Source organism: Glycine max, chromosome 6 (assembly GCF_000004515.6).
Source record: "Glycine max cultivar Williams 82 chromosome 6, Glycine_max_v4.0, whole genome shotgun sequence".
NCBI classification, from domain to species: domain Eukaryota; kingdom Viridiplantae; phylum Streptophyta; class Magnoliopsida; order Fabales; family Fabaceae; genus Glycine; species Glycine max.
Window position 1 is genome coordinate 3,010,700 of NC_038242.2, and position 22,649 is coordinate 3,033,348.

Consider the following 22,649-nt stretch of genomic DNA (forward strand, 5'->3'; position numbering starts at 1 on the left):
GCAAGAATCCTCAACACCATCAACCGTGAGCTTCTCAAGCCCTCTGCATTCGTCGTGCTCCATTGCCACTCCAACGTGCTCGTCGACATGGCGACACTGCACGACGATTTTCCCCATGGGGGAGGCGTTGGGACACTGCACCGTGACAGCATTGACCACCTCTTGCCAGTGGGTGGCCTTGAGGTTGGTGCGGTAGGCGTCGATGAGGGCCGCATGGCAGAGGGAGATGCCGGGAAAGGGAGGGGACGAAGAAGGGAGGTTGGAAACCATTTTATTTTCTTAAAATGATAATAAATAGGAATCAATTGATTTTCTTAAAATAATAATAAATTGAATGATCATTAAAAACGATCACCAGCCAATCATAAACAAAAGCAGTTGAAATTTGCTATTTTAGCAATGTCAAGTTAATTGGACAATGGTCAAATGTGTCTGTTTCAAAATAATCTAAAAAGGATTAAATCTTTTAAAAATTTTAAGACTAAAATTAAATATTTTAATATGATTTAAAACCAAATTGGTAATTAAGTAAATTTTAAAATGATTTTTTTATTATATTTTATAAGATTATAAAGACGTTTACCCAAATATTGTTGAAAAATATTTTGATTATATATGCATTTTTAAAAGTACTAATGAAAATATACTTAAAATACCTGTTTTTATTTTTACTAAATTTCAAACACTTATTTATTAAATACAAATTCAATAGCCTTTGATATTAAAAGATGTTTTTCTTACAACAGATTATTCGATAACCTTTTGTTTTTTTTTTTTTATCTAATTTCTCGACGTCATTTGTTACTCTCATTTTATTTTTAATTTAAAATAAAAAGAATGAAGAAACAATAGGCGAGTTTGTGATAGATAAATCAAAATGGCTTGAGGGGGCTTCGTTATCCATCTTGCTAAACTTTAGTACTAGAGTTTGCAGACTGAGTGGCTCGGTGAGTTAGTGAGCGAAAACGATAGATAGCATTACCATGTTGGTTGGATAACTGAAGTGAGTGATGATTTCAACTTCAAGCATGGCTTTGCTTTCTTTACTACCCAAAACGGCACCGCATGCCCTTTCCCTCACAAACCCTTCCTCTTCCACTCCCCTCATCTTACCTTTCAGTTTCCAATGTTTGCCTCACCCTCTTCCTTCTCCTCTCTCTTCCCTCAAAGCTACTTTTTCCGACGGTGGCGACAATTTGCGCGGCAAGCCCCTGGTTCCTCAGGCCTTTGAAGAAGAAGACGACGACGACGACAACAAATGGGTTGACTGGGAGGACCTGATTTTGGAGGACACCGTTCCTCTCGTTGGCTTCGTCAGAATGATTCTTCATTCTGGACAGTATGTCTCTCTCTCTCTCTCACCCTTACTTTACATACTCTATTCTACTTGATCCCTCTCTAATTTTCAATAATTACCCTTCATTATGACTTTACAACTCTCTTCATTTTCAACCATCAAGGTTTAGTTTTAGTTCACGTGTCCTCCTAAATTGCGCTTATGACTCATGCCACCATTTTGCATTGTTCAGGAATTGTTCAAGCACAGCTACATCATATTGCCTATATCTAATACCATATGAGAGTATTATGCTAATGAAACAACTGATATATATGACAACCTAACTCTAATCTAGTGCAGATCAAGTACTAATTGTAACAACAAACACTTAAATCATCAATAAGTTACCTCAAGACCTGCACTGAAGTTTTATATTACTTCCTCAAATATGATTTTCAGAACTGTGCATTGAGAAAGAGTAACAAAAATACATAAATACTCTAACTTTAAGCTAAACGTACAAGATATAGACTGACAGAGTATTTAAGCAAGTCGGGAGTATCATGTAGCATCAGAGTCTTCAATTTGATTCTGAAACTTAATTCCTTGTCACCTAATATGGGTGTTCAGTGTTGCCATTTCTATGCGGAATTCCTCGGATCCACAATCATGACTCTGTCCGCTATTGCAGCTGCTATGGGTGTCGTGGTTGCGGCAAGCATCCTGCGTCCTCTTATCATCTTTGGCAAGTCTCCGGCCAATTGAACTTTTGAGTTAATATTATGCCAATTTTGTTCGTATTATTTTTAGTTGCTGATATATATATGTATCAACAGCTATGTGACTTCCGCTATTTGCCCACAATGCTATCCACTATATGATATACCGGCTTATTGGCTTTCCACTACTTTCTGCAATTGATAGCACTGGGTGTTTGAACTGATGAAGCCCATCACTACATTCATCTGGGGTTCTGTGCATAACAATATAGCTACAAATGATAGAAGTAAGGAGAGAATACTTTTATATGGGTACTGGAAATGCCCTCTTTGTTGATAGCTGACTGACATTGTGTTATGTGTCAGGCCTAAATTTTGAGATTGATTTTTAAGGGCTCTTCCTTTTTCAATATTGCCTGGGTTTTACATACAATACCTGGGCTATATGAAAAGGGCCAGGTAAGTGGGAATTTATCCAAAGTTCCAAACACCATTGCCATGGGCACCAGGCAATTGAACGGACAATTAAGGCAATCCTTTGTCCATGGAGGTCTGGCTTCCAGCATTTCATTGGACTGTGGAGACAGGGAAGAGAGGACTACAATCAATGTAACTTACTCCTAAAGTAGTAATCAGCATCTGTACACAGAATCCATTGAATTTTTGAAAAGAAAATTCTATTGATAATAATTCTCATGGATGGTAGGGTTTGAAATAGCACGCTATAGTGGCGTAGCATTGTGGAGTGGCCCCTAGCTGCTGAAAAAGTTTCTATTGTTTAGCAGTTTACTGTAGTGATGAAATGTGATGGGTGTACATGCTTTGTTGCAAATTCTTGCCTCAAATATGAAGATACATGTTCTGTTTTGTTTATCTTGGAAATTCTGATAATACCTTGTTGCAAATTCTTGCCACAGATATGACAATGGAGATAAACTAAGTCCAGAGCATGAGAAAACCATTATTGAGAAGCTGCTTCCCTTTCATCCAGAATTTGAGAAAAAGATCGGAAGTGGAGTTGACTATATCACGGTCTCTCTCTCTCTCTCCCTTTCTCACTCACTCTCACACACAATATGTGCTCTACTTTTTGTTGACCACAAAGGCTTTCATATTATTACTTATACTCAGTTGGGTCTAATAATAATAAGTTTTTTAGGTTTAGCTGTCTAATAGATTAGATATATGACCATGGCATCGGTTGTGGCTTACTGCAAAGATTTCACCTTTCATCCATTAGAAAATCAGAATGGTTGGTGTTGGAAAGTCCGCTTAATTGCAATTACCCCTAGTCTTCCTTAATTGCGGCCTTTTTGGATGCCTTCATTTCAGCCTCCAGCATCATCATTGTGTTAGGTGTAGGGCTGAGGGGGGGTGTTTAATCTCACATCACCTAGTGAAATGGCCTAATTAGTGTAATAAGGCTTGAATATTCCTCAATCTACAAGCTGGTTTTTGGAATTGAGTTAGGTCCCAAGCCCAAAATCTAAGAGAGTAAGCGAGGCACTAATAATAGGATTTGTCTCTTCTTAAATGTAGGATGTAATAGTGCAAGTTGGTAGTTATTGATGAGGAAATGAACTAATTAGTTTTTGTTATTCATTGAATGCTATCTGATTGCTTTCACTTTATGAAAAATTATGCCATTTATTTGTTCATCAATGGTAATCCACTCCACATTTCACTTGGCAAACTGCTCCTTGCACTTAGAGGACTCCATCCTTGATATTGGTAATCTATTACCTAATTGGGTAGTTTTTACACCATCTGGTTTGTTAATAACTGAACTAAGTAATCTCTTCTGTCTCAACCTCTGGTACAGATAAGTTCTTTCATGATCTTCATACTAAAGTTGTATTCATTTTGCCCTTTCTAGCTGGCCAATTAATTTGGTGTTTCAAGTTCAACTACTTTGCTCAATCTTTTTCTCATTACATGATTGTTATGAATTCACATAATACATGCATTTTTAATCTTTAGACCTACCAAACCTGAATTGAAACCACATTTTAAAAAATCCAAATATTGTAAATTGGTTTCTAAACAAAAGCGGTTTTACTTTTTAATAAATGATTAAGTTAACTGGTTTTAAAACCCAATTTTGACTAAAAGTTGATTTTTAAAACTGGTTATGGTTAATATTTTAACCAAAACTGGGCCAAGTCAAAATTTGAAACCAGTTCGAAATTAGTTTTGGTTCACAATTCAGTTTTAAAACTTGTTTTGGTTAAAAACTGAATTGGGACCAAAACCAGTTCAAAGTTAGCTTAAAAGTGGTTTGACCAAAACCAAACCAGTTTTGAAATATAAAAGTAGTTTGCTTTTACATGATATCAAACCTTGCACATCCCTACCTAGCCAAATATGGCTTTTGGCCTTGGTGTTACCATCATGTGTAATAAAGTTATTCCTGCTTTAGCTACTGTTAAGGATGTAAAATGAAAGGATTCCACTTCTCCCTTGCTGAGCTAAAGATGCATTGTGCATTTAATTTCTTCTGCTCTCTAACTGTCTTCCATCACTTTCCAACATTAGCTTTTGAAAAAACAATAATAAAATTCCATCAAGTATTTTTTTATTCAACAAAGTATGCATTCACTGCACTCATTGTATCTTGAATTGAATTTTATCCATTTTGTTTTTCTTGGGCGTAACTATAACAATTGGTTTATGATATTTACATGTTGCTGAAAAGTTTATTGTCCCCTTTTCCTATGGCAGATTGGATATCATCCTGATTTCGAACGCTCTAGGTGTTTGTTCATAGTACGACAAGATGGAGAGCTGGTTGATTTTTCATATTGGAAATGCATAAAGGGCTTGATCAGAAAGAACTATCCATTATATGCAGACAGTTTCATTCTCAGACATTTCAGGAAGAAGAGTCGTAATTTGTGAAGTTAGCACTGTTTTTTTGCTGGTTGGACCATTTCATTTTAAAATTCGCTTCTTCTTTTTTAACCCCGTTTAATTTTTCGTGTTATTTTATTGCTGGTAGCGTGTTATTTTAAAGGTATGAGAAAAACGAAGACAAAAAATTTTGGAGTCAGAAGAGTGGTTAGCATTTAATCACTCACTACAAAAGATTGCCATCAATGCCGGAAATTGTACCCATTTTATTATTGACAATATTCGTAGTGATATAAAAATATGGGAATGTAGATTATGTATATAGACCTTGATGATAATGTACCTTTCTGTTCAAATAAATTTTCAATTTGAAGAATTGAACTTTATTTTATACCGTTATCGTTTAGCCGTTTAGGGAGAGATGCTATCCTATTTTAATTCCGAAACACCTCATAAGCTTCAATGATGACTTATGGTAATACTTACAAGTTGTTTATATGAAAATTGCTTCCTAAGTGAATTAACCGTTGTGTTTGTAACTATGAATGGAAAAGTAAAGGAGAGATAAGATTGAAATTTTAATTGAAAGGAAAAAAAATTAATGAATTTAACTACTAAATGAAAAGTTTTTTCTCTTTGCAACCAAACAAAATAATAGTACCATCATTTATCTGTTTTATAATTTTTTTAGTATCCTCTTTCAAAACAATTTTGTTTGATGCATTATGTGATGTTGAAATGAATATTTCTTTCAACGAAGATTTAAAGCTTAGTTTGTCATGTTATGGGAGATTAGTTCCTTGTACTAAACAATTATTGTTGGTTTGTTTTTTTTTTTCTTTATTTTATTTTCCTCCATTTAAATTAAACTTGGTGGAACAATTCTCAGCTATATGATACATGAGGAGATTTCTCCATGGTTGCTTCCTGGGGCTATTAGATAATCATCTATTGTGTTGGTGCCAAAGGTGGGAGGTACTTTTCTAATAAGTTAGAATCCAACAAAATAACGACTAAGACATGGGAAATATGTGTACCTAGTTGAAACTATCATGGAGACATTTATAGGCAAAAACACCGAGGAGTTTGGTGGCTCCCTTCATCATGGGCCTGTTAAATCCTTTAAGGGAATTTACGGTAAAATGCGGTTGAAGTCTTTCCTTACATGATATTTACGTTTACAAGAGTTGTTTGATTGATGATGAAGGATACATGATTGATGATGATTAATGGTTAGGCGATAATTATCCTTGAATATAAGCCAAGCACTTGGTCAACGTGTGAGAAGGCGAATTGATTAACTTAGTCAAAACTTGAGTAGAGTGCTCATTACCATTTTAATTACCAACTAGAACATAAACATACCATAAAATGTCTTCACAAGTGAAGTATGTCAGTTCTTAGTTCGTACTGGTCAAATTAAACTTACCGGTAAAATTTGTTGAAAAGGCTTTCTTTCTCACAGAAGAACTTAACCCTATGTTTGGTAAAAGAAACAATGCCAGAAAAGAAAATACAGATAACAACATATATATTTTTTGATTGGAAAGAAGATAAAAGAAGAAAAAAAAATTAACTCATAATAACAAAAGCTAAAATTTTTGTTTATTTTTTTCTCTTCAATTCAATTTTTTTCTCTCTCTTATTTTCCTTCCTTCCAACCAAACAAATCATACATACACCTACGAAACGAAAGGATTTTTTTGGCGTTTTGTAAGATTATTCTCGTAATCTCAACATTGACGTGCTTCAAAATTTTGATATCCTCGACTTTCTGTTCACTTTTTTATTTATTTATTTTTATTTCTTTTGTCGAGATAAACTATGCAACAAACTTGTAACTTGTAAAATGAAAGTGTCAGCTTTTCATTGGTCCTTAACTTTCAACGCCCACTTAACGTTTATGCAATTAACATACTGAATATGACGGTACTCAATTGATGTAATGTCCATAATGAAGAAAAATGGCCAAGACCAAACTTATTGTTCTTAACTATTAAATTTGTTGATATTTGTATATCTCTTAATTCTATATAATATTGGTTTGAAGAGATGAGTCACAAAAATAGTCTTTAATTCTTAATCAAAAGATATTCCGAATTAAAAAAAAAGTTAATATATGATCTTTATAAGATATTTTGTAAATAAAAATAAAAAAACGAAGTAGAAAAGATCTTATAAGAAGAAAAAAAATCATTACAATCTACTAAAAAAAAATCTGAGAAAAAGCATATTTAAATGGAGAGCATTGAGGTGTTTGTTGGTTGTGGATGTGGCGTGCACTTATGGGCTCAGGTGGCGAGGCGTGTTGGTTGGACACGTGTTAGTGCTCCCATATTGTTGGCCCAAATATAATATTACAAGGTTTTGGTGCCTTTTTGAAACGGTAATGGGGAATGGACTATATTTGACAGTGTTTGTCTCCTTCTTCTCTTTGTAACACCTGTTCCGTTCATGTAATCATGTTCATTATCCTTTCTCTCCATTGGTTCAAAGAGTGATGAGGTGTCCTAACAAATTTGGACCTTTCCAGAGTTGGTGACATGGTGCCCAGGAAACTTGATGCGCTTCGCTTCCTTAAGCAACAAAATAATATGATTTCATCTCAGATCCCTCTTTTGGTACAAGTAATAGATTAAACAAAAATATTGAACTTTATGAATATTAAAAAAAGAAAATCATATCATTATTAAAAAAATATGCTTGGGGTGAAGAACTTGACTATCCAAACTAACTAAAAATATCTAACATCGTGCATTGAACTTAGATTTTTATTTATTTTTACACAAACTTAGATGTTACAAAACTATTTGTCTCGCTTTATTAGCACAAACAAACAAAAACTTCGACAGTCAGCTTCAACCTGAACATGTCTCAGTCTCACACTCACTTGAAATTTACGGCCAAAACTTAAGAATATATATATATATATATATATATACCCATTATCGAAAAATGGCCTGTTTCCGATTAAGTTCCTTTTCAAAAACAAAACAAAGGGAATATAACACTTCTCGGTATATTCCCAGTTTGATTTTTTTTTTTTTTGTTGTTGTTGGAATTCCCAGATTGATTTGAAAATGGAGTGATGGGAATTGATTGCTACATCATATATATCATTTTTAAATCTTATTTATGTAAATAGTTTTAGTTTGTGTTTTCAGAAATATATTTTAAACAGAATGGATATAACCCTGTAAATTTAATACGATCTCAATTTACTATTAATTTTTTTCTTTTCATTTCTCTGTAATCAATTTTTCCTTAGAATGAAAAGACACTCTATTACTAGGTAGGTGTCAAGAATAAGTTAAAACTTATCATAGACTTACTTAAAAGAAAAATTATTATATAAACTTGAACCACATATTGTTTTATTTAACTAGTTTCTAGACGTCAAAAAATATTCTTTGGTAAAGTTGTCAATCAAGCGAGTAAGGTAGGATGAGGAGAATTCATGTATTTTTCTTGTTCTGTCTTGAGATTAAATGATTTGAGAGCACAAGTCAATTATAAGAAAGAAAACCCACTGCATGGCATGCCTAGTGCCCTTTTTCACGCGGAATTAGAAATGGTGCTTGTCCTTTTGCAAAGGGGGCTTCATCCCACTCCAGTATGTATAGTATAGGTATCCACTTCCTAAATTTACAGATTTCAACACATTTTTTTCTAAAGAAGATAAAGACTACTAAGAACCACTTTTTAGTCAGCTTCCTTTGGTAACCACGCTAGTTAGCTATCTCGTGCTGTGCTATATGTATGTATACATTTTTGGCGTGTTTATGCCGTTACCAAATAGTAGTACAAATTAAAATTATTAACACCGAGCTAATTAGGGTCTTTTTAGACCACAAATCTCTTTGACTTGGGCCCGCTAATTTAGCATGAAAAGTCTAATGGCTTCATTTATGCCTGTAGTTGTATTATTATATGATGGCGGTATTTTGTTTTTCAGTAAAATTTATCAGTTTATACCCGTCAATACCAAGTTTTCTAGATAGAGTTAAAAAACATGATAAGGATAACCGATATTTACAAAATGCAAAAGAGCACAAGAAAACTAAGATTGACAGATTAACTCAACTTAAAGAATAGGGAATAATTAATCGTTAGTTAATTGAGTTTGCTTTTAATATAGATTATATGATCACACTATCAACTAATTAAAATTTATTTAAAAAATATTTTTTTTAAATAGCTATTACGAAAATCAACCATTTACACTTAAATATATAACAATACTTAATTGGATAACAGTATAACATTTACTTGTTACTGTAGTCCAATTAAATTCTATTTAATTACATGCATGCACATTTATTATTTAATTATTTTCTAACCACATTTACGGTAATACTTTTTTAGCAGATGTTACTGAAAACTAATCACTTGGAATGAAATATAGTATTTCTTAACAAAATGTTTTTTTTTTCATGTACACAATCAAGGATTAAACTGTAGTTAGCATATTCAAACGAAACTATTTACTAACTGTTAGCATATGGAAATTTTGAGACGTGAGGAGCAAAAACATCTCAAAACCTACTTATTTAATTTGATAGTGGACTAACTATAGAAATGGATATAAAATTTTCGTGGATGAGGTTATTGACAACTAGTTTAGCTTAATTGTTTGACTACATGAATCAGGAAATCCTTATCTCCTTGTTGTTAATTCTAGGTAAGAAGTAGGCCTGAAGGTATAGTTTGTATTGATAATTATGTATCATATTCATAGACTCTTGCGTTAATTATAGAGAATATATAACTGGCATTATTTTAATTTTATATTAATTTAATTCGTTTCAAAATTAATTGTTTTTGCTCGTTTATTCATATAAACACGATATTAGTATTTTATTTTAATTAATATTATTAAGTTAATCACTTAATCTCGCAGTATTTTGATGTGACGAGTTATTATATTTTATCACTAGGCTACTATAAATTTTAACGACAATTATAATATTATGTGTTTGTGGATCACACACATACAAAAGCAGCAAACGCATTCTGAAGCAACAAACACACACACAAAAGTTAAAATCGGGACCAAAAAATTATACAGTCAAATGCCTCGTTACCTATATAAATAATACAGTATTTTTTTACAGTAATATTTAAATTAGGAACAGCGGCACAAAGTTAGAAATTACCACAATCTATCGCTGAGTTGAGGAAGGCACAATATCGTCTAGTTGTTTAATAAATGAAAACAAAAATAGAAACATCGTTAAATAAGTTAAACCCTAGGAATAAATTAATCAGACCATGTGTGGTTATGCTATATATATAAAGATGCTTTATTCTTTCTTTTCAATTAATGTTTGAAATGTTAAAAACAATTCACCACTATGGATATTGGACATGCGTGAGAAATGACACATGATTGTTGGGGATGAGCATGTACTAGGAGTGGGTACAGAAATGAAAATACCTTCAATTAATTTGCAACATAGTGTTTAGTGGACCAGATATTTTGCAGAGAGCCAAAAACCGTTGCACTTAATTTGACACTTAGCCATTCGTAATCATTTTGGATTTTATTCTCGAGTTTGGATTGGATCTGAGTCTAACTATAAAGATAATGGACAACTCTTATTCGACACGTATTACCCAAAGAATTCATATATCGATCATTTTCAGATTTGAAGCATTCTAATAAAAGAAAAATCATTTGAACGGAAAAAAAAATGATTATTAGATTTCAAATTTTATAGATCGTTCTCATCTATATATAAAAAAAAAAAAAAAGTTATATATATATATATACTGCACCAAACACAACGGTATGACGACAATATATTATTATTACTATAAATAAGGTAATTTTTAAAAATAGTAAGAACAAAATTCTAAGATTAGTTTAATAAATATAGACGAACTCATAATAATATAAACAAATGTACAGTTATGTATAATTTTTTATTGTTATTAATTATTCAATGATATAACATGTCTTTATTAAAATATATTTGTGGAAATGCGTGTAATAATATGAATCGCTTTATAATAATAATAATAATAGTAGTAGTAGAAGTATAAAAATAGTAAAATTTCAAACTTTCATCCTGGTTTAAAATAGTAAAATGTCAGACTTTCACGGGATGGTCCTCAACAGTAATTATTTTGCTTTCTTTGTGTATGTGTGTATGTTTTTTTCTTTGAAAATAAAAATGTTTGCAAAAAGCTTTCACGTGCATCAAATGGAGATGGGGACATTTGGACGAATATGTAAAGATCTCATGTGGCTTGCAGCCTTCAGGGTCTCATCCTGTCTGTCTGAATTAGAAAGAAAGCATTTAACTTTTTTTTATTGTTTGGTTAAAAAAATATGAAAAACTGACAGATAAATTGTTTTTTCTCCATAACGATATGGGATTCACATTCATTCATTGACTTTTCTTATGTTGTTTTTTTTATATATGCTTTGAACTTTGATGGGTAAAAAGAAAAAGGAAACAATTTAAAATAAATTCACTAATAAAGTTTGGTATAGACAACAAGTAGTTGCATTTTTAAATTTATTGATTAGGGTTTGACTTTTAACTTCAGATATTAAAAAGACTTAATAATTAAAAAAAGGTAAAACGCGATTTAGTAATCTCTAACTTTAAAGGAAAATCTTTAATTGTTTATATTCATAATAATTTGTCATCAATAATTTTATGGGAGAATTTAAAATGACTATTTTTAAATGATTTGTTCTCACACATATAATTTTTTAAGAGAGAAAATTATAATTTAGTACAATACAATTTTTGCCAGCAACCTTGTTATTGCCCCTTCTTTTTTTCCATACTAAATCTGGATGGAAAGAAAAACTAATTAGCATACCAGTTAGGAATACAATATAAAATAGAAGAAGAAAAGACATGGGTAAGATTTTATTTCACCCATTGTCACAGGACAATGATGAATATTATCTCTTATCATACAAGTGAATCAGTTTAATTCCAAAAAAACGATACCAAAAATTGTTCGCAACATATGTGCCAATTGTACAAACAATTAAACCAAAAGCATATTATGACCACAACAAGTATACAGATAATACAAGTAATAAAGACACAAGAAATAACTATTAGATCCATGAGGTTTGTCTCATTTTGAGTCTTTGTAGCTAAAAAATCACTCATTTTATTCTCAAATATTTTCATATTTTATTGTTCATGTTTTTACACTGACAAACTCAAACAATTAAATAAAATCATACAATTTTTAATGAAAAACTCAAGAACACGAATCACATAAAATTTTGTTTGCTATTATTAATCATTTTCTTATTCAATTCCTATGAGCTAGTGCATTGTCATGTGAAATAGAAGAAAAAAAAAAGGTAAGATTTAATTTCTTGAAGGATGAGGTTTGGGTATACACTCTCTTATACTTATTATCTACATTTTTTTTTTTTTACGTTTTCTAATCATGAGATGTAAAAGTAAGAAAAAAAATTGATTCCACAAATGTAATCAAATATTTTTTTGTATAGTTTTTTTAAAAAATAAAATTAAGTAAATGCAAAACATTCTTTATTTTGAATTTTGATCGTACGATAATTAATTTGGCTATCCTTTACGGCTCAGGCTACGGTGATCATTTAAATTCTTTGTGTTTTATGGTCAGGAAGATACAATTTGGGTATCACAAGTGGGTTGATATTTAAAGTTTTTAACAGGATAAATAGTCATTTTTGTTTCCTCAATGTGTAATTCGCTGACAAATGCGTTCCTGAAAGATGAAAATATAAAATTTAGTTCATGAAAGTGTAAAAAGTGCAACAAATATATCTTACCGTTAACTTCTATCCGTCACCGTTAATAAAATAACCTACATGATACGGAGGGACAAATTTGTCACTGAAATGATTGCCAACGTGGATTGTCAGCCTAGGAGCATATTTGCCATAATATTTTTTTGACTTTTCGTCTTCCCACTCTATATGCGTCCCTGAAAGATGAAAATGTAAAATTTAGTCTTTGAAAGTATAAAAAGTGTAACAAATATATTCGGACGTTAATAATAGATTGTGACTAATTGTTGTTGTTATTATTATTATTATTATTATTATGTGTTTATAATTTATTGCTCTTATTCATTAAGTACTTATGCAATATATTTTTTAAATTTTCTTTTAATATATATATTTTTATTATTTTAATTTCCTTGTCAAACCTTAATCTTTGTTCTTAAAAAAACTTTATCTTATATCTTATAATTTTATCAAATTTTTACTAAATTTCTTATTTTTAATGTTTAAAATTATTCCATATCACAATTCCAACTTAAATGTCCTCGTATTTAGATTAAAAATAATATGTCGATATTTTTTAGTATAAAAAATACAATCGACTACAGGACCAAATTTATTTATTTATTTATTTTTTAAAAAGAATTTAATCAACTATTTTTTTATAAAAAATCTCACAAAATTTAAACTAAATAAAGATAAAGTGGAATTATAAGTATATATATATATATATATATACCTCAAATATGAAAGATGAAAGAATTCCTTGGATAAACTTTATGTGTTTCCATTCGGGACAACACTTATTATCAATAATATGAATGAAATGAAAATAGTTACTAACAAATAAAGAATCCAAATAAATTTAAATAAAAATACAATAATGTTCAAACTAATACAAAGGTTAACAAAAAAAAAAACTAATAAAAAAGTTTATTCTTTGCCTATGGGACACAGAGTTGTATCTTTCGCTGATATAGAGACTGCAGCGATCTTGCATTCCATTTGACATACTATGACAGAGTACGTAATAAAGATTAATAATTAATTAAAGAAACAAAAAAATTTCGAGAAACAAAAGGCTTTCATTTTTTTAAATGGTAACTCAATTTTTTTATATCATAAAACTAAAGAATTTTATTTTATTTTGGAAAATAAGTAGTTATATTGATTAATTAAAAAACTAATTAACAATTTGATAGATGAATAAATAGATAGATAATCAAAGCATAAGAGTTCAAATCTTAAGTTGTATTTTATTATTTTTTAATCCCTTTTTTCATAGATTTTCTCCTATACAATTTATTATTAACATCCGGATATATTTGTCGCACTTCTTATACTTTCGGGGACTAAATTTTATATTCTCATCTTTTAGAGACGTATTTGTCAGCGAAGTAAAGTAAAAAAATATTATGACAAATATGCCCTTATGTTGACAATTTACGTTTACAATCATTTCAATAACAAATTTGTCCCTCTGTGTCCCATAGGCTATTTTATTAACGGTGACGGACGGAAGTTAACAACATGATATATTTATCGCACTTTTTATACTTTCAGGGACTAAATTTTGTATTTTCATCTTTTAGGGATATATTTGTCAACGAATTACATATTGAGGGACAAAAATGACTATTTATCCTTTTTGATATTTTATTTAAGTTAACATAGAAAGACAAATTTTTCATTACTTCAATGAAAAGATAAGAATGTCTCTTACAAACTTCAAATCCTAATTTGCCCTTTCAGGTAGAAAGATAAGCTCTATGTTATCTTTGTGGGATTTTATTTTGAAGATTAATTTCATTGAAGAGGTTGATTGTCGGCGTTTTTAGGACTCCATCATGTTGATTGAGTTGAAATAGAAGCGTCTTTCAAGTTGTTGGAAATCGAAGGTGGTGATTCTAGATGTTAACTTAGGAGGTCAGCCTGTTTAGTTCTGTGTTTGTTCTTGTTTGATTATTGCTATTTTTTATTATACTACCGTGGTCATTATTTTGTGTGCCGGAGAACCTACTCCTAGATGCCACCACCATGACGTCGCCAGCTTTTGCCATTGCTCCGCTTCTGCCACAACTACAGTGTTTCCCATTGCTACCTCGAGCTGCAAAACCTACTCCTAGATGCCACCGACGACCTCAAGGTCTTCGCCTTCTTGTCTATCCTAAGCACCTCCACGACAAACTCCTTCATATTGCCTGTGGCCCCCCGTGTTCACCGTGCTAAAGATCCTTCGTTGTGTCAACTATGAAGGCTCAACGGTTGACCTGATCTTACAACATTATCCTTTACAACCTCCTCACTGACCATCCTCATGAGCCTCACCAAATACTCTTTAAAATTATTTTCCTCCCTACAATGACACCAATGTCCACGACCAACCAATACTCAACAAATCATAATTAAATAAAATTAAATTCTTAACCAAAGAAAAAATAAGACAATAATATTCTTGGGAACATTTTGTAATAAAATAATTAATAATAAAAAATGAATATAAAAGTAAAATAATTCATACCTATTAAAAGCTAATTAACTAATGCAAAAGGTTACACTGACCAAATCTAATCGTTCAACATAAAGATCATTAATCTTAATGGCTAGCAAACACAAATAACTTTACTTTCTCACTTGAAGCATGCGCCATACTTTACCCTCTCTGGTTTCTTTCACTACTTTTTTCTCCGAGATACCAAACAAAGTCTTATGGTCACGCACTTTATTTCATTTTTTGAATTTGGGTGGAAGGACAGTGTTTAGTGTAAAGAAACGTGTACGGCTGAGATTCTCCCAGAAAGCGCAGTCCTATTGGTCCGCGTCACATCACACACAATCCTATTTCATTGGTACACGTCTCCAAGTCGGCAGTCTGCAACCTCCATTATTATGTTTCTCATAATATTATACTACTTTATTATTAAACCCTAATTTAGACAACCATGACGAGTGCTTTAGAAATATTGATTTTTTTAAAAAAATTCTAGATCCATTTTAATGAATATTTTTTATTTTTAAAGTATAAAAAAATAATAATTTCATTAAAAATTATAATTAAAATAGTATAAGAAATGATGATAAAAGTGTGTCTGAAACACTTTAATATTGTTGATTATCATTATTTTTAGTTTTTCTATATATAAAGCATAACATTTAATGATACTAATGCATTTTATAATTCTTAAGAAAAAATATTTATTAATTAATATCATTAAAATATTCGTTAATAAGATCTCATACAGTCATACTATTTTAATCACTGCGCATGATATAATAAAATAAAAAAATTGAATCACAATAGCACGTCGTATGTGTGTTTCCATATTTTATTTTTTTAAAGTAAGAAATATATTCTAAAGATTGAAATTAACTAAAATTATAACGAACAAATAAATAGGTCATAAATTATAAACTTATTAAAATTTTAATAAATGATCTTTACAACGCCTTAAAAGTTAATCTCTACTTTCATAGAGACAAAATCCTTTACTTTCGGTAAAATTTGAAAAAAAGACATCAAGTGAGATTACTTTTAGAAAAAGAAAAAAAAATCAAGAAGCATTTCTTGAAACATAACCAAAATTTAAAAAATAAGTTAAATTATGATGGTAAATTTATAATTATAATAAGAGCTGTATCAAGCAAATGTAATGTCTATAATTTTAAAATGGAAATAAAAAAGATTATTATGATATCTGATAAACATAATATTTAGAATTTTATTAGAAAACTATGAAGTAATAAAATCCCTAACAATAAATAAATAATAGTCTTTTTTAAAATACATTAATTAAACGCAATTATTTGACATTGCGTTAAAAATATTTTTTTATAAAAGAGAAAATCCAATCTTTTATATCAAGAGATTAATTTTTTTTAAGTGCCCACTAAATATTTTGGAGGGAGAAACAGTACTTAAATATTGAAGTGTGTTAACTTATTTTAGTTACTACTGAACTCAAGATGATTTGATTTGACATAATGCACAAATATATTAATTTAGATTTTGATATTATTTAAATTAGACTCGACTTAATTTGTTCAAATTTGGTGACTTTTTAAATTTAAATATGAAAACTCGATGATCCAACTTGTCGACTTGGTAGTTTTTAAATTATTATTTTTGGATTTTTTTAAAAAAATTAAACACTTTTTTTGGAAAGCTTAAAATAATGTTCAAGGTTTTTTATTCGATTTTCATAAAAAAAAAGAAGAAGTTTTTACTTGATTGACTTGACCTAATCCAATTTGTCATTAATCGAATTGGGTTGGATTTTGCCAAATAAGATATTCAATTCAATCAAAAGATATTGGTTTAAGTATTGTTTTTAAAAAAACAGAATATTTTATAAGCTACAGTGACAAGAAGTATCTTATAAAAGAAATAAAATACTAGTAAAATGTAGTAGCTGTGTTGAAAAATGAAAAGCGAAAACGAAAAGGGATTGTTAGTGTGAGCAGAAATTAAGACACTTGGCGCATCCACCACGCCCTTAGAAACCGAGGACGGAGGAACGCAGCCAACCAACTCTCAACTCCCATCATACCAAATCAGGAATACCTAAGTAACATCAAATAAATACCAAACCTTCCTAAGGTAAATCTCTCTCTCCCTTTTCTTTCTTCTTCAATTCTCATCCTTTCATGTTACCTATTTCCATCTTTCATTATTATTATTTTTTTATATTTATATTTCTCCCTTAGGAAAATTGTCTTAACTAGGAGCCTTAGCTCACGAATATCATCTTGGCTAGTACTATATTAGGGTTCAAATTCAAACTATTTCAATTTAGGAGGATCTCAACTCAACTCATGTTATCATTATTATTAGGACTGTTTCATATTAATACTGTCAAAGTTTCAATTAATTTTCACATGTTCAACCACAGAATAGGTTACCAAAACAAATATTAAGTTTAAGACACAATCCAACTGTATCTTACTCACGTCAGATTGAACACTTTTTTTTTTTTTTTTTGTTAAACTTTGATTATTCTTTTAAGCTCAGCATAACTTAGCTCTACTGTTTCTTCTTTTCTTTTTTTCTTTAGGTTTTGAATTGGATGTAAATAGTTTGTACTTTGTAGCATAATCTGCGGTTTTCTGAATTTGCTGGTAGAAGATTAAAAATTCAGATTAGTGTTAGTTTTGGACCTGAGGAGGAGTGGAGGAACTGAGATTTGGATTTGGATCAGGTTGAGATTGCGTTTGCTTGCTCTGATTTTCCGGCATGAATTTCAAGAGCTTTGGAAACGAGACCGGCGGCGGCGGAGGGAGGCCGTCGGGGAACTTCTCCCTGACGCGGCAGCCGTCGGTGTACTCACTGACGTTCGACGAGTTCATGAACAGCATGGGAGGTTCGGGGAAGGATTTTGGGTCCATGAACATGGACGAGTTGCTGAAGAACATTTGGACCGCGGAGGAGGTTCAGACAATGGCGTCGGCGGGAGTCGCCGCCGACGATGGCGGTGCCGGCGCTAGTCATTTGCAGCGGCAGGGGTCGCTGACGCTGCCGCGGACCCTAAGCCAGAAGACCGTGGATGAGGTTTGGAAGGACATTTCGAAGGAATACGGTGGCCTCGGTGGGCCCAACTTGGCGGCCCAGACGCAGAGGCAGCCAACGCTGAGAGAGATGACGTTGGAGGAGTTTTTGGTCAGAGCTGGTGTTGTTAGAGAAGATGTCAAACCGAACGACGGCGTTTTCGTAGATCTGTCTCGCGTTGGGAATAATAATAGTGATTTGGGATTGGGGTTTCAGCAGATGAACAAGGTTGCTGCTGCTGCTGCTACCGGTTTGATGGGTAACCGGTTGAACAATGATCCGCTTGTGGGTCTTCAGTCTTCTGCTAACTTGCCTTTGAATGTTAATGGGGTGGGAGCATCGAATCAGCAGCCACAGATGCAGAGTCCACAGCATCAGCATCAACAGCAGCATCAGCATCAGCAACTACATCAACAACAGCAGCAGCCGCAGATATTTCCTAAGCAGAGTACTATGACTTATGCAGCTGCTCAGATGCCTCAGGGAATGGTGAGGGGTGGGGTTGTGGGGCTTGGTGGTGGTGACCAGAGTTTGAGTGTGCAAGGTGGAGGGATTGGTGGTATGGTTGGTTTGGCACCTGGTTCTGTTCATGTAGCTACTGGCTCTCCTGCTGCTAACCAGCTGTCCTCCGGTGATAGGATTGGGAAGAGCAATGGTGATACCTCGTCCGTGTCCCCGGTTCCTTATGTCTTTAATGGTGGTCTGCGAGGGAGGAAGAGCGGGGGAGCTGTCGAGAAGGTGATTGAGAGGAGGCAGAGAAGGATGATAAAGAATAGAGAGTCAGCTGCCAGGTCGCGGGCTCGCAAACAGGTGAGTTTTTGTTCTACTATCCTAAATTTAGCACTCATTTTTCTATTGCGATTGCCTTTTTATCAAATGAATACTTGCTTGGATGGAAGAAGACAGATTTAATTTCTATAGTTAGAACATATGAACATCAAGTTACTGTCTGATTGATGCAATTGCTTTTATCTTGTATATAGGTATGTTTGAGTAAACAATTTAATTAAAAGCTTGTCATATAAGAGGTTATGTCATAACTAAGGGCTTAATTCAATTAGCTTATTTTTATGACTTTCAGCCAACATAAGAGCTTTGGGACAGTCATAAGCTACTTTCACATGCTTAATCAAACATCTTTAATTTTTTGGTTTAAATACTTAATGATAAGATGAGCCTAAATAAGCTTGATAGAAGCTCTTCCAAATACTTCCTTAGTCAGTTAGTCTCCTTTTACCAAAGTGAATTTGTAACTCATCTTTGGTCTTGCAACCTCCATCTACTGGCCTCGGATAACCGAATGCCTGCTGCCGCAGACCGTAGGTTTTACTTCCAGTAGCACAGTAAAAGAAAAGAGAAAGGAGTTGCTGTAACATTTTCTCATGAAAATATACCACATAATTTTATGTTAATAGGGTTTAATGATATACAATCATTTCAAAAATAAAAAAATATGACGACGATTTGCATGGTGTTATTGCGTTACTAATAGTAATACTGCTCGGCCATTGACGTTCTGCTTTTATCCTCTGTGAACATGCTGTATACCATGAAAGATTATGCAGCAGAATGGTAATATGATAGCGATCTGACCTGATGAAAGGTGAAAGATTTTGAGAAGTTACAGTCATGAGAAGTTGTAAAGATCCAGGTTGTTACAAGTTAATTGAACAACTGATTGGGGAACATCACTAACAGTTGTTGAATCATCATAAAATACACAGAAGCATATCATAAGTAAATATTTATTTCCTTGCCTTGTAAGTGGATTTTAGGGGATATAACGTGGGAAGGAAGTGCAGGTGGAAATTTTGTAAAATGTATTTAGTTATCTGCTGTAAGTTCTGTCTAACATTTTTATTTTCATTTATTCCAGGCTTATACCATGGAATTAGAAGCAGAAGTTGCAAAGTTAAAAGAGGAGAACGAAGAACTTCAGAAAAAACAGGTAATTTTGGCTATTGCCACATGTCACATACAGATGCAGGCACACACGTGTACATAAATTTATAGCTTAAGTTCACTCACATTAAATCTTCCCTAATCGATATTTATTTGGGTACTGCAGGCAGAAATTATGGAAATTCAGAAAAATCAAGTAAGTTGGGCCTTTGTTTTGTTTCTTTCTTATACAGCATTCCTTTTGCTCCTTTTTATTTTTCATCAGTCATTGCTAAGTATTTGCGTTGATCTTAATTACATACAAGTGCCTACTTTTCCTAGGATCAAGAACTGTAACCTTATGCACAATATCATGACAAAATTGGTTAATATATCATGAATCAAGGTTTAGTTTTCCACACATAATTACATACTATTTTGTCAGTCCTCAACTAAGGCCATTTTTTCTCACAAAATTTATACTCCAACCAATGGAGGATTTGACAAAGGTCATTCTGAAGACAATATTTGGTCATAAGCTATGTTAATCAGCACAAGTTGGTGTGCTTGTCATGTTCAATATGTGATGAAATGAGGTGGTTGGTTTAGTGCATAACGATGATATACCTGCTTTGAACTACCGCCTAATTTAGGTTCTTTCGTTAATTTTGTCATATCATCAATTATTAAAATAAGTCTTTCAGTTCATTTGTATCTGATTAAATATCTGTCAATGTATTTTCTGTAAGGACGACATTTGTGGCGCTTTTCTCTAGTCACGAGCCTTTGGCTCTCCAGACATGTTTTTTTCTTCTGTTTTGTACTTCCTTGATAGTTGTTGAATTGATTTGATGATCATTTTATCTAAACCTAGTAAGAAATATGTTTTAATGTAATATTATGTAACTGAACTGAAAACCCTGTTCAACAAATAATCATCTGACTTACATTAGTATCACATGAAAATGAACACTTCATTTTTTTCTTCTTATTTTTTTCTTCTAGAAGTACTTTTAAAGAAACTTACACCCAAACAGGCCCAATAGCAATCCAACGTATATGCACATGTTTTTTTGAGCTCATTTTCAACCGTATAAACAAGTTCACAGATCAGTTTCTATGTATTATGTAAAAAAAAATGGATTAACCTGTGTTACCAGTTCGGATATTTTTGGGGTGGGTGGGCAAATTTTTGTTACGTTTCTTTGTAACTGTAACTGCTTGTGGAATTTCCGGAACATAGAAGTCTAGGATTTCCCTTATAAAGAAATGGAAATTTTGAGTGGTGCATGTACTTGTGTTTTTATATTCCTTGTTGGATATTTATATCCAACTATCACATGATTCTAACTTTTCATCATATTAGTCTATTTAGGTCTCAAATTTGGAATTCTTTTGATGAGTACGGTAAGAGTGATTATGAACTAGCATGTCATATTGGCAAGTTCTTTTTTGATGAATGTTTTCTTATCTGCCTCGTTGTGTTAATGTATGTTAGGTTAGGACTATCTGCCCTCGTTCCAAATCATATGAACTAAAACATGGGATTTTCAAACTCAAATTCAAACCCACGGAGGATTTTGCTTGAAATTTTCTGTTAATTTTGTTCTATACTTGTGTTACTTTACATACAAACATGTAAATATGTAATGCATTAGATTTTATCTCTGTTCTTCCCGTAAAAAATTGTGATACTTAAAAACAGTTGTTACTGTAATATGCTAGGACTTGCTGATTCAAAGTACTGAAGTTCCTGGCATTTGATAATATTGCAGGTTAAGGAAATGATGAATTTGCAACGAGAAGTGAAGAGAAGACGCCTAAGACGAACACAAACTGGTCCATGGTAGAGTGAACACTCGACTACGATTGAAGCGTTAAAATATATGTACATAATTATAAAAACGTATCCAGTTGTAGATTGAGGCTGTGGTAGTTTTTAGATTAGCACTTGAAAACTTTCACGTCTTACTTCTCTTTTGGACACATGTTAGGGAGGGTATCACAGTACCATGAGAATATGTTTCAGCACACGTCCAATTTCTTGCCACCCATTGGTTAGACAATCTTCTTTTGCAGTATAGCACTTTCGCTGAATTTGATTCGGTGAGATTGTGTCCAAAATAAGCACTATATTAACGGTAGTTTAGATCAGTGACTTACGAGTTACGAGACCTCCCATTTCCATCTAAACGTGAATTAAGAGTCAGATACCTTTTCGATTCTCTAGAAGAGCGTATCTTACATGTTCTCTAGGTGGATGAAATAATTAAGTAAACCAAACTAGTGCGTGTTTGCTTCAGCTAGGGATCCTGAGCAAAATCACGTAAAAAATAATTATTAGCTGCTTCTTGGATCACCGTGTTATCTAACACACGGTTAGTGTCCTCGAAATAGATTTACGAACATGTGTGGCAGTAGCCTAACAAGTAAATAAATAACCTTTGAAGTTATTATCATGAATTCATAAAAAATAATTGAAATGGTTATCTGTTAGGCCATTTTAATCTCTAAAGTCAACGATCAATTTTAACCTCTAATATCAAAGACTCATCATTTGGATTCCTAACTATAATAACTATTAGTCAGCTTGGTCCTTTACTTTAATATGCACCAATTAATTTAATC

At 32.2% G+C, this 22,649-nt stretch overlaps 2 protein-coding genes across 3 annotated transcripts; both read left to right on the forward strand.

The window, feature by feature from the left end:
* The first annotated feature begins 895 nt into the window (after positions 1–895).
* On the forward strand, positions 896–5,223 carry LOC100527410 (uncharacterized). The gene is made up of 3 exons (NM_001248747.2): positions 896–1,339; positions 2,916–3,030; positions 4,720–5,223. The coding sequence occupies exons 1-3, from the start codon at positions 1,011–1,013 to the stop codon at positions 4,894–4,896; spliced, it is 621 nt and encodes a 206-aa protein (NP_001235676.1). The 5' UTR covers positions 896–1,010; the 3' UTR covers positions 4,897–5,223.
* An 11,779-nt stretch (positions 5,224–17,002) lies between these two features.
* BZIP71 (transcription factor bZIP71) lies at positions 17,003–22,175 on the forward strand. 2 transcript variants are annotated; one of them, NM_001354194.1, is made up of 5 exons: positions 17,003–17,195; positions 17,650–18,950; positions 20,017–20,088; positions 20,209–20,238; positions 21,797–22,175. In NM_001354194.1, the coding sequence occupies exons 2-5, from the start codon at positions 17,829–17,831 to the stop codon at positions 21,869–21,871; spliced, it is 1,299 nt and encodes a 432-aa protein (NP_001341123.1). In that variant the 5' UTR covers positions 17,003–17,195; positions 17,650–17,828; the 3' UTR covers positions 21,872–22,175. The 2 variants fall into 2 exon arrangements, with proteins under 2 accessions (NP_001341123.1, XP_040871889.1); XM_041015955.1 differs by having other exon boundaries at positions 17,007–17,195; positions 17,794–18,950; positions 21,797–22,131.
* The last annotated feature ends 474 nt before the right edge of the window (positions 22,176–22,649 follow it).

Bases quoted from the DNA above. Each gene is read 5' to 3' on its own strand.
- LOC100527410 (NM_001248747.2), top strand. From the start codon at position 1,011: ATGATTTCAACTTCAAGCATGGCTTTGCTTTCTTTACTACCCAAAACG. The intron at 1,340-2,915 runs GTATGTCTCTCT...TTCTTGCCACAG, and splicing joins ATGATTCTTCATTCTGGACA to ATATGACAATGGAGATAAAC. The intron at 3,031-4,719 runs GTCTCTCTCTCT...TTCCTATGGCAG, and splicing joins GTGGAGTTGACTATATCACG to ATTGGATATCATCCTGATTT.
- BZIP71 (NM_001354194.1), top strand. From the start codon at position 17,829: ATGAATTTCAAGAGCTTTGGAAACGAGACCGGCGGCGGCGGAGGGAGG. The intron at 18,951-20,016 runs GTGAGTTTTTGT...CATTTATTCCAG, and splicing joins GGTCGCGGGCTCGCAAACAG to GCTTATACCATGGAATTAGA. The intron at 20,089-20,208 runs GTAATTTTGGCT...TGGGTACTGCAG, and splicing joins AAGAACTTCAGAAAAAACAG to GCAGAAATTATGGAAATTCA.